Genomic DNA, 12,120 nt, shown 5'->3' with positions numbered 1-12,120 from the left:
TTGACTTAGGCTTTGTCTAGATTAGGAATTTTCAAACCTTTCTTCTCCCCATCACACCTCCCTCTTTCTCTTGATGAAACCCTTTGTGTCACAAAAAGAGGGTTGCACAGACTCTCACTATATAAAACAGATACAAATAGAGGTAATCTGTCTGATTAAGGCCTAAAATCTTCCTTCTGCCTCCCTCAGTGGCCCTTGAGACAATTCTCTGGAACTCAGTCTCACAATCCTGTATGTAGTTTGAAAACACAGATAGCATATTTCAGTGTTGACATCAGAAGAGCCACAAGGCTTCTGTCTAGAGAAGAGTGGTGCTGGTTTTCTCAGCAGAATTGTTTTCTGCAGCTAACTTTCCTCTGGCTCATTTCCCTCAGCGGCAAACGAATTGCTTCTTGACTCTGTTAGGGCCTCCAGGGGCAATTAGAGATGGGTGCAGTGGGGTGGGAATTGAGCAGGGGAATGGAATACTTGCTCACAAACTCCCTGTTTGCATATTTGGTTGGGAAATGGTGAGGTGGAGAGATAGATCTTTTCAAAAATGCATTTGGCTTGAAAGATGAAGTAAGAGGGAAGGGAGAGAAACAGTAAGAACTGGTTGATGGAAAAATTTATTCTCATGGCAAACCCTGACAACCAATAAACAGGAATGTGGTGAGAGAAAATAGATACTGATGGAAGAAAGAGGAGAAAAGAATATCTTCAGTGAGGGGATCATAGAAGATCCTGGAAGGCACCCATGAAAAGCAAATAGATTCAAAAGGCTTGCCTGAAGTTACCAACTTTCCTTAATGTATGGTGCCCTCACTGAAGCTGCAGCTGTAGAGATGGGCACATCCTGTTGGACTGCTGACCCTGGAGTGCCCTGACTGGTGATTCAGATACACGTGGCTGCAGTGGCAGTGTATTAGTCCGTTCTCACACTACTATAAAGAACTGCCTGAGAGGGGGTAATTTATAAAGGAAAGAGGTTTAATTGACTCACAGTTCCACATGGCTGGGGAGGCCTTAGGAAATTTACAATCATGGCAGAAGGGAAAGCAAACACATCCTTCTTAACATGGCGGAAGGAGAGAGAAGTGCTGAGCAAAGGGGAAAAGCCACTTATAAAACCATCAGATCTCGTGAGAACTCACCTACTATCATGAGAACAGCATGGGGGTAACTGCCGCCATGATTCAATTACATCCCACGGGGTACCTCCCAGGACACATGGGGAATATAGGAGCTGAAATATAAGATGAGATTTGGGTGGGGATACTGCCAAACCATATCATTCCACTCCTGGCCCCTTCCAAATCTCATGCCCTCATATTTCAAAACACAATTATGCCTTTCCAACAGTCCCCCAAGGTCTTAGCTCATTCCAGCTTTAACCCAAAAGTCCAAGTCCAAAGTCTAATCTGAGACAAGGCAAGTCCCTTCCGCCTATGAGCCTGTAAAATTTAAAGGAAGTTAGTTGTTTCCTAGATACAATGGGAGTACAGGCATTGGGTACATACACCCATTCTAAATGGGAGAAATCGGCCAAAACAAAGGAGGTGCAGGCCCCATGCAAGTTCGAAATCCAATAGGGCAGTCATTAAACCTTAAAGTTCCAAAATGATCTCCTTTGACTCCATGTCTCACATTCAGGTCATGCTGATGCAAGAGATAGGCTCCTGTGGTCTTGGACAGTTCCACCCCTGTGGCTTTGCAGGGTACAGACTCCTTCTGGCTGCTTTCATGGGCTGGCATTGAGTGTCTTGGCTTTTCTAGGCACATGGTGCAAGCTGTTGGTGGATATACCATTCTGGGGTCTAGAGGACAGTGGCCCTCTTCTCACAGCTCCAGTAGGCAGTGTCCCAGTGGGGATTCTCTGTGGGGGCTCCAGCCCCATATTTCCCTTCCACACTGCCCTAGCAGAGGTTCTCCATGAGGGCTCTGCCCCTGCAGCAAACTTCTGCTTGGACATGCAGGCATTTCCATATGTCCTCTGAAATCTAGGCGGAGGTTCCCAAACCTCAATTCTTGACTTCTGTGCACCCACAGGCTCAACATCACATGGAAGCTGCCAAGGCTTGGGGCTTGCACCCTCTGAAGCAATGACCTCTTTTAGCCACAGCTGGAGCTGAAGCAGCTGGGATGTAGGGCACCACGTCCTGAGGCGGCACAGAGCAGGGCAGCCCTGGGCTCAGCCCAGGAAACCATTTTTCCCTACTAGGCGTCTGTGCCTGTGATGGGAGGGGTGGCCATGAAGACCTCTGACATGGCCTGGAGACATTTTCTCCATTGCCTTAATGATTAACATTTGGCACCTTTTTCAGATACACGTGGCTGTATATGCATTATTTATGCATATTTCTGCAGCTGGCTTGAATTTCTCTTCAAACAATGGGTTTTTCTTTAGTATTGCATGATCAGGTTGCAAATTTTCTAAACTTTTTTGCTCTGCTTCCTCTTGAATGCTTTGCTGTGTAGAAATTTCTTCTGCCAGATACCCTAAATCATCTGTCTCAAGTTCAACGTTCCACAGATCTCTAGGGCAGGGGCAAAATGCCACCAGTCTCTTTGCTAAAGCATAACAAGAGTCACCTTTGCTCCAGTTCCCAACAAGTTCCTCATCTCCATCTGAGCCTGGACTTCCACCTCAGCCTGGACTTCATTGTTCATATCACTATCAGCATTTTGGTCATATCCATTCAACAAGCCTCTAGGAAGTTCCAAACTTTCCAACATCTTCCTGTCTTCTGAGTCCTCCAAGTCTCTAAGAAGTTCCGAACTTTCCCACATCTTCCTCTCTTCTTCTGAGCCCTCCAAACTGTTCCAGCCTCTGCCTGATACCCAGTTCCAAAGTCGCTTCCACATTTTCGGGTATCCTTATAAGCAGCACCCCACTCCCTCAGTACCAATTTACTGTATCAGCCCATTCTCCACTGCTATAAAGAACTGCCCGAGACTGGGTAATTTATAAAGGAAACAGGTTTAGGTGGCTCACGGTTCTGCATGGCTGAGGAGGCCTCACGATACTTATAATTATGGCAGGAGGAGAAGCAAACACATCCTTCTTCACATGGCGGCAGGAGAGAGAAGTGCCGAGCAAAGGGGGAAAAGCCCCTTATAAAACCATCAGATCTTGTGAGAACTCACTATCACAAGAACAGCAGCATGGGGGTAGCCACTCCCATGATTCAATTGCCTCCCACCAGGTCCCTCCCATGACACGGGGGGATTATGGGAGCTACAATTTGAGATGAAATTTGGGTGGGGACACAGCCAAACCATATCAGACAGGTTGTGGTGCTGACTGCATGTTGACTACTACACTGAAACATGTCCCTAGGTCTCCAAACCAAAATCCAGAACCCCTTATCTGATTAAGATGTGTCAATGATTTACATTATTTGAGCACTCTTGGCATGTTGGAGTTAATTTTAAATTTATTTTCAGGTTAGTTTTATTCGACCTTTGGAATTTACTTGGTATACACACACACACACGTGCACACACACACTTATCTTTAAATATGTATTTTCTGAGTCTCATTCATCTCCCTTATGTTAAACTTCATTAGCCCTGGCTTGGCTTGTGACTATTGATTATATTATTATTTGAAAGAAAATATTTGAAATATTTGCAACTTTCCTGAGATTTTACTTTTTTAAAAAAAAATAGGTATACTATTATGTGACTAGCATCCAATTAGCTGTATCTCAGATATTGTTAGATGGGAGTAAAAAATACCTGTATCTGCTACAATGAGGCTAGGATGATTAAACAGTAAAAACAAACAAGCAAAAAACAGAAATGCAAAAAATTGATGTAATGTTGACATTGCAAAATAGTGAATAAATGTTTATTCTGTTGGTATTTTTCAAAATAATCCTTTCTCTTTGTAAATTGGTTTGTTAACTTTTTCTCGGATTAGGAGACAGAGAGGGTAAACAGTTTGTTTAAACATATGGGGTATCCAGACCAACTGTAATTTGTGTTTTTATATTTGGACATTTGGCACTACATTTCCTTCTGAATTTAATAGGCATTACTGAATCATTTTTCAATCCTGAGTATGGAAGTAGATTATGTTCCAAAAGTTTGTGTTTAAAATTAGCCTGAAAATAGCTGAAATGAAAAAGATGAAAAATACCAAGTGTTGATGAGGATGTAGAAAAACTGGAACTCCCATACCTTGCTGGTGGGAGTAAATTGGTACAAGCAATTTTGGAAAACTCCTTGATAGCATCTTCTAAAATGAGCATATATATACCGTAGATGTGAGAGCCTTCATTCCTAGGTATATATGCCCCCAAAATGCCTACATAAACCCTAAAGAAATACCTAAAGATGTGTACTAATACAGTGATTGTGAAAGGAAAATAAAATTCACTATGCAAAGGAAAAAAATAAGCTGAAAGCTGGTTCATGCAAGAAGCTGCCTTTCATTTTGCTTCTAAGCAGATAGGCACAGTAAAAGGTTAAATATCTCCACAGGTAGCTACTCTGTATTTACCTTATCTTAGCCTCTCCTGGGAGATGAATACATGATTAACTATTCTCCTGTCTCCTTGTTTTCTCTTGTGACATGTGGATAATCATACCCTCCCTTCCAGCCCACTTTTCCTCCAGCCCTTTCTCCTCCAGCCCACTTTTCCCCTTTAACAACATTATCTTTGGAGAAAGGCACAGACCACATAATGTTTCTGTGATTCTGTTTATTTCTTCCAGTCATATCCTTCATGTTGGCAAAAGAAAATTCTAAATTGATGGAGACCTGTCTCAGATACTTTTTGGTTTACATCATCAAAAGTACTGTTCTTGAGAGCAAGGTTTTCCATAGTAAGATTCATAAAGAGAGTTTCTTTCCCCTTTTCCAGGGTCAGGGTTAATTTTAGGCCAGTTGTTTTGGCCCTCTCTTACCTTCGTGGGTCCTTTTCCCTAGAACCCTGTGTTGCCTCATAGCACGGGCTTGTGCATCTACCCAGGGCCACCTTTCTTTACAAAACTCCAACATTATCTGCCACACCACTGTCCCCAAATCAAGCCCCATTTCTTCCAGGACAGCCAGTTGTGAGGTGGAGCATGGGGAGGTCAGGGGAGGCAAATGGATTGAACAGAATCATATGTAGATGTGAATAACTTAACCCCCTAAACCCTCCCTGAGCAATTTACATTTGTGAAAAGGGATGTTTACCAACCCAGCTGAATTATTATTTGGTGGAAATTGCAAGCAATGGGAACAGGAAGATAGTGTCAGTCTAATAACAGAGAGATACTCTCTGAAAGAAAAGATGTTTATTTGGGACTGAGCATTGTAATGGAAATACTTATGCCAAAATAAACTATAGTAAACTATGTGCATATTCAGGGAGGTAAAGGAAGACAAAGGTTTTTAAAGGAAAAAAAATGAGGAGGATTATATAATTGTTTTGAAATAATTATTCTTGACTACAAAGATTAATAATAAGGGTGATGCCAGTTCAAGGTTTAATGGGAAGATGTCCTTGTAGAAGCATTTTGTGTGTGTCTGTGTGTGTGTGTGTGTGTGTGTAAGGTTGTGATGGCCTTTGTGCAAGGTTGTGGTTTTCGTAGTGCTTTTTGTTATCTGCGTGGCCTTCCCAGCTCTATTTGTCAGGGTTTCCTACCATTAGTGATTCCATTTTGATTCTAACAGATTTCACAATGGTCATTTGAAATAAATGAAGCACCAGTTGACATATTGGAGAAATAAACGTAATCATTTTCCCAGATTAAGACATATTTATGTAATCTGAGGCTAACTAGAAGGAGTGCACTAGTCAATTTTTGATGTGTAACAAACACCCTCAAAAGCTCCGTGGCATACAAGAACAAATGTATCTTTTTATGCTCATGGGTTTACAGGTCAGCCGAGACTTGGCTGATCTAGACTGGGGTAAGCTGGACTCCAAGCTTCAGTCAGGTTCAGATTTGTTTCACGCATCTTCATTCTAGGGCTAAGGCTGAAGTCGCAGTAGCTACCTGGGGCACACACTTCTCATGCTGAGGAACACAAGAGGGCAAGCCGATGTATGCATGCACATTTAAAGCACTTACTTACGTTACAATTACCAACAGCCCACTGGCCAAGCCAATGCACATGGCTGAGCCCCAAGTCAAGGGGCAGGAAAGTATTCTCACCTACCATGAAGTTTTGGCAGGGGTGGAAAAGCATAATTTTAATACAGCAAGTCATGATCCAATCTATCAGAAGAGATAGTAACAAATTTGAGACACACGGTGTTGATGGCAAATGGCTTCCGGTGTTGGTTGGCTAGTTGGTTGGTTGGCTTTTCCCCTGAAGTCAGGCAGAATTCATATTACAACTTGCATACATAATTTGAGAAATAATAAACATGTAAAATTACTCTCAATCATAAACTTATATTTATTCCTTTGAGGAAGGGAAAAGTACTTATTAAAAATGTCCCTTTCTTTTTCCTCGTTCAGCCTCGATGCTGATTCATATCCTACTGCCCATGGTTTTCTGCGTCTTGCTCATCATGGTCATGTGCTACTTGAAAAGTCAGTGGTAAGTGTGTGAGGAAGGTTTTATCCAAGAAGAGAGTAAGAGAAAAGTCTGGAAAGAGATTTAGTAAGATAGAAATGACATTGAATAATATGAAACAACGTATAGAAAAGGAAAAGAACAAAGGAGGCTGGGGTGAGAGTATGTAATTTATTTCACAATTTTGTTTTCCAAGTGGCTATATGAGGAAACTAATCACCATTTAAAATAGACCACAAAATTTTTTCAACAGCAATAGCTAATATTTATATCTCACTTACTGTATGTTTGGCAATGTTCTAAGTGCTTTATCAATTAATTCATTTAATCCTCATGAGGACACTATAAGTGCCATAATTATCTCCATTTAGCCATAAGAAATTAAAGCATGGAAGAATTAAGTAACTTGCTTAATAAGTTACAACGCAAGGATTAGAAGCCAGGAATCTGACTCCAGAGTTCTTGCTCTTAACTCGTCCACTGTACTGTGAAATTCAGTCTCATTTTCACTTTTTTTTCTAGGATCAAGGAGACCTGTTATCCTGACATCCCTGACCCTTACAAGAGCAGCATCCTGTCATTAATAAAATTCAAGGTAAATGTTGGCAAATTGTATGTATACCATATACCTATTAAGGACTAACCCAGAGTGGGGGCTGTCAGAATCCTACTTTCCTAGAGCTTCTCAGGAAAATCTAGCACAGTAAAAGCTATCTTTGCACCCACAGCCATGAAATAGGTGATTGGAGCTTTGATTTCTTCTGTCAGGGGAAATCTTTTGGTTTTCAACATCACCTCCAGGCTACTTGTGACCAGGAAGAAACATGAACAACATTGAAGCTCTAAGTGTATTTCACATGCTTAATATACTTTGATGCATGCATGCACACACGCAAATGTCTATATTTACATATTTTTGTTTCCTTTCTAGGAGAACCCTCACCTAATAATAATGAATGTCAGTGACTGTATCCCAGATGCTATTGAAGTTGTAAGCAAGCCAGAAGGGACAAAGATACAGTTCCTAGGCACTAGGAAGTCACTCACAGAAACCGAGTTGACTAAGCCTAACTACCTTTATCTCCTTCCAACAGAAAAGAATCACTCTGGCCCTGGCCCCTGCATCTGTTTTGAGAACTTGACCTATAACCAGGCAGCTTCTGACTCTGGCTCTTGTGGCCATGTTCCAGTATCCCCAAAAGCCCCAAGTATGCTGGGACTAATGACCTCACCTGAAAATGTACTAAAGGCACTAGAAAAAAACTACATTAACTCCCTGGGAGAAATCCCAGCTGGAGAAACAAGTTTGAATTATGTGTCCCAGTTGGCTTCACCCATGTTTGGAGACAAGGACAGTCTCCCAACAAACCCAGTAGAGCCACCACACTGTTCAGAGTATAAAATGCAAATGGCAGTCTCCCTGCGTCTTGCCTTGCCTCCCCCGACCGAGAATAGCAGCCTCTCCTCAATTACCCTTTTAGATCCAGGTGAACACTACTGCTAACCAGCATGCCGATTTCATACCTTATGCTACACAGACATTAAGAAGAGCAGAGCTGGCACCCTCTCATCACCAGTGGCCTTGGTCCTTAATCCCAGTACGATTTGCAGGTCTGGTTTATATAAGACCACTACAGTCTGGCTAGGTTAAAGGCCAGAGGCTATGGAACTTAACACTCCCCATTGGAACAAGCTTGCCCTAGAGATGGCAGGATCATGGGAGCATGCTTACCTTCTGCTGTTTGTTCCAGGCTCACCTTTAGAACAGGAGACTTGAGCTTGACATAAGGATATGCATTAACCACTCTACAGACTCCCACTCAGCACTGTACAGGGTGGCTGTGGTCCTAGAAGTTCAGTTTTTACTGAGGAAATATTTCCATTAACAGCAATTATTATATTGAAGGCTTTAATAAAGGCCACAGGAGACATTACTATAGCATAGATTGTCAATGTAAATTTACTGAGCGTGTTTTATAAAAAACTCACAGGTGTTTGAGGCCAAAACAGATTTTAGACTTACCTTGAACGGATAAGAATCTATAGTTCACTGACACAGTAAAATTAACTCTGTGGGTGGGGGCGGGGGGCATAGATCTAATCTAATATGTAAAATGTGTGATGAATCAACAAGGTTTCCACAATTCTTCTGTCAAGCTTACTACAGTGAAAGAATGGGATTGGCAAGTAACTTCTGACTTACTGTCAGTTGTACTTCTGCTCCATAGACATCAGTATTCTACCATCATTTTTGATGACTACCTCAGAACATAAAAAGGAAAGTATATCACATAATTCCATTCACAGTTTTTGGTTCCTCTTTTCTTTCAAGAACTATATATAAATGACCTGTTTTCACTTGGCATCTTTTGGACTCTGCAGTAGGTTGTCTGGGTCAAGATAACTCTCAGTCACATTTATATTCATATTATGCTAAAATAGTAAAATGAAACCTCATTGTTGGACATAATTTAGATATAACTAAAAAGTTCTATGAAGTGGGAAATTCCGTGTTGGCTCTGGAGCAACTTTGTCTCCTCTGAACCAATATATTCCAAACCAATATATGCAAAGCACCTGGTACACAACTGGTATTTTAGTACATGTTGGTTCTTTTGGTGCAATCTCAGCTCACTGCAACTTCCGCCTCCTAGATTCAAACAAATAGTTCTCCTGCCCCAGCCTCCAGAGCACCTAGGACTCCAGGTGCATGCTACCACACCTGACTAGTTTTTATATTTTTAGTAGAGATTGGGTTTTACCATATTGGCCAGGCTGGTCTCAAACTCCTGACCTCAGGGGATCCACCTGCCTCAGCTTCCCCAAGGGCTGGGATTACAGGTGTGAGCCACCATGCCCAGCCTATTTGTCACATTATTTGTCACATTTATTTTACTTTTATTTTTTGAGACGAAATTTCGCTCTTGTTGCCCAGGCTGGAGTGCAAAGGTGCAGCCTTGGCTCACTGCAACCTCCGCCTCCCAGGGTCAAGCAATTCTGCTGCCTCAGCCTCCTGAGTAGCTGGGATTACAGGCATGCACCACCACACCCAGCTAATTTTGTATCTTTAGTAGAGATGGGGGTTTCACCATGTTGGTCAGGCTGTTCTCGAACTCCTGACCTCAGGTGATCTGCCTGCCTTGGCCTCCCAAAGTGCTGGGATTACAGGCGTGAGCCACTGCGCCTAGCCGTCACATTTCTAAACAAGCATGAAAGGGGTTCATTTTTGTCTTCTTGCCTGCTGTCAGCATGGTGGAAATGGCTCTGCCTATGCTCATGCCTCTAGTGCCCAATGCCTTGCACTGTGCCATTCAACACTATGAAGAAGAGAAACAAGTAGCCACACCTCAAAATAATGTGGCTGTCAACTGGCCTAAATAAACCTACACAAACCAGTACTTGCCTTTTGCTGGAAACATTGATTATGTGCTCCTCACGTAGTAGAAAGCGGTATCCTGATTAGTCTAACAACAGTTGTGTTTGTTAGACTTTAGGGCCAGTATTGTCAGCATTTATTTATTTATGTACCTTTGTTATGATGGGATTATATTATTTTTCATTTGAAACTTGTTCATAAAAATGTCAATGACATTGATGACTGATTCGTACATATTTTTCATATAGTTTTGTTTAAAAAATAATTCACGCAAAATCTTGAAGTCATTTTTGCTGTTGAAATAAACCTTAAAATATTTCATCATCACATTGTGTTTTATCATCTCCCTCAATGAAATGAAAATCTAGTAATTACTCAGTTTGGATGATACATCACCTCATGAACTTACTTACTAAATAAAAATGTAAATTCCTGGGTATGACTACAAACCTCTTAATCAGAATCTTTGGGGCATGGACCTGGAATCTATTTTTTATCCGTTCCCAGGCATTCATCTACACACTAAACTTTGAGAATCATCATCATCACTCGCCTAAATCAAATGAAGTCTTTCTGAAATATAACAACATGCCAATAGGAAATGCTGGGCTCTGTAACAAACATTTGTCTTCATAGTATCACTATGACCTGTAGTCTTGGCTGTAAACATTTCGTCTCCAATGGTCATAACCAAATAAATTCATGTTCAAAACCTTAGTTTTCAATACTATATGCCATCTTAACATGGCTTTAGGAAGTGCTATTCAGAAACTTCTTTGAAATACATATTCATGTGTCAGGAAAATGGACAATTTCAAATAAATACACACAAAAGTAGAATAGTTTAATAAACCACTATGTATCATCACTAGCCCCAATGGTCACTACCCATGACTGTTTCAGCTCCATCCACACCCCTGTTCGCTTTCTCCTCACATTGTTTTGAAGCAAATCATCATGATATCATGTCAATATCATCTGATTTCTCTAAATAAGCTCTACTTTTTCTAATAGTCATAATATTGTTAAAATTGCACCTAAAATCACAGTAATAACTCCTTAAAAATATCAGGATATTTGGGTGGTGGATGGGACTGGCATATATGGCCTTTACATCCTGCGTCAGCCTGTGCACGGTCCTCACCTGTGTGTGGGGGAACTCGACAATTCAAGATGGGAGTTGGGACCTCTTCACACAACAGTACGACTGCTGAAACGCTTCCTACATTCAAACAAACACCTAACCCATACTAATTAGGGTCAACCTTGTTACCTACTAGAATGTGTATTGATGAAGAACGTCAAGAGTTACTTACTTAATAATATCATCTTATTAAACACTTCTAAGAGTTCTGTTGAAAGATGATAAGCTTTCATCTCAAATAATTTACAAAGCATGTTAAAGCACTCTGCATAAAGTAGAACTTTTAAAACTCTGGAAGAGAGAAAGTAGAAGACAGTTTTCACAACTTTCAGTTAAAATGTTTACAACACAATAGGTATATTCAATTTGAAAGCATAGTTGTTTTGTTCCTCTAAGCATTAAGGAAAGTTTTAGTATATTTTAGTTTCTTAAAATCAATACCGAAGTAGTACTGTATTTTTGAGTATTTTATATGCTAAAGTTTTAAAAATGAAACAATATTTTCCAAGTTCAGCTACATTAGGACTTTTTTAAAGGATCAGCAGCATGATGAATTTATTAAAGTATGCTTTTTATTTTGGGGCCAACTACCTTTTTTTTTTTGAGACGGACTCTTGCTCTGTCGCCCAGGCTGGAGTGCAGTGGCGCAATCTTGGCTCACTGCAAGCTCCGCCTCCCAGGTTCACGCCATTCCCTGCCTCGGCCTCCCGAGTAGCTGGGACTACAGGTGCCGGCCACCACGCCCGGCTGATTTTTTTGTATTTTTAGGAGAGACGGGGTTTCACTGTGTTAGCCAGGATGGTCTTGATCTCCTGACCTCGTGATCCTCCTGCCTTGGCTTCCCAAAGTGCTGGCATTACAGGTGTGAGCCACCGCACCCGGCCAAGAGGCCAACTATATTTTCAATGACATACACAGTGGAAGACATTGGGAAAAAATGATATACAGAAATTTGCCAAACTGTCCAAAACGTTTCTTGAAGTGAGACATACATTTTACCATATTTTATTAACAGACCCTAACTTTGACACTCAACTTTATCCTCCAGAATTGGTAATTTCTGTGTGTGTTACTCTCTTTTGCCAGTAGGTAGCTGTAGGT

The 12,120-nt window shown here is 41.2% G+C and overlaps 1 protein-coding gene across 2 annotated transcripts in view; it reads left to right on the top strand.

The window, feature by feature from the left end:
- The window catches only part of OSMR (oncostatin M receptor), an 88,057-nt gene extending 77,855 nt beyond the window's left edge, over nucleotides 1-10,202 (top strand). For both annotated transcript variants that reach the window (XM_001141406.7, XM_009449247.5), the window contains exons 16-18: nucleotides 6,442-6,523; nucleotides 7,022-7,094; nucleotides 7,431-10,202. In XM_001141406.7, coding sequence (XP_001141406.1) covers nucleotides 6,442-6,523; nucleotides 7,022-7,094; nucleotides 7,431-8,003 — 728 coding nt within the window. In that variant the 3' untranslated portion in view covers nucleotides 8,004-10,202. The remainder of the gene's footprint in view (nucleotides 1-6,441; nucleotides 6,524-7,021; nucleotides 7,095-7,430) is intronic.
- The last annotated feature ends 1,918 nt before the right edge of the window (nucleotides 10,203-12,120 follow it).

Source organism: Pan troglodytes, chromosome 4, assembly GCF_028858775.2.
Source record: "Pan troglodytes isolate AG18354 chromosome 4, NHGRI_mPanTro3-v2.0_pri, whole genome shotgun sequence".
Taxonomy (NCBI): Eukaryota; Metazoa; Chordata; class Mammalia; order Primates; family Hominidae; genus Pan; species Pan troglodytes.
This window is presented reverse-complemented; position numbering and strand designations above follow the sequence as displayed.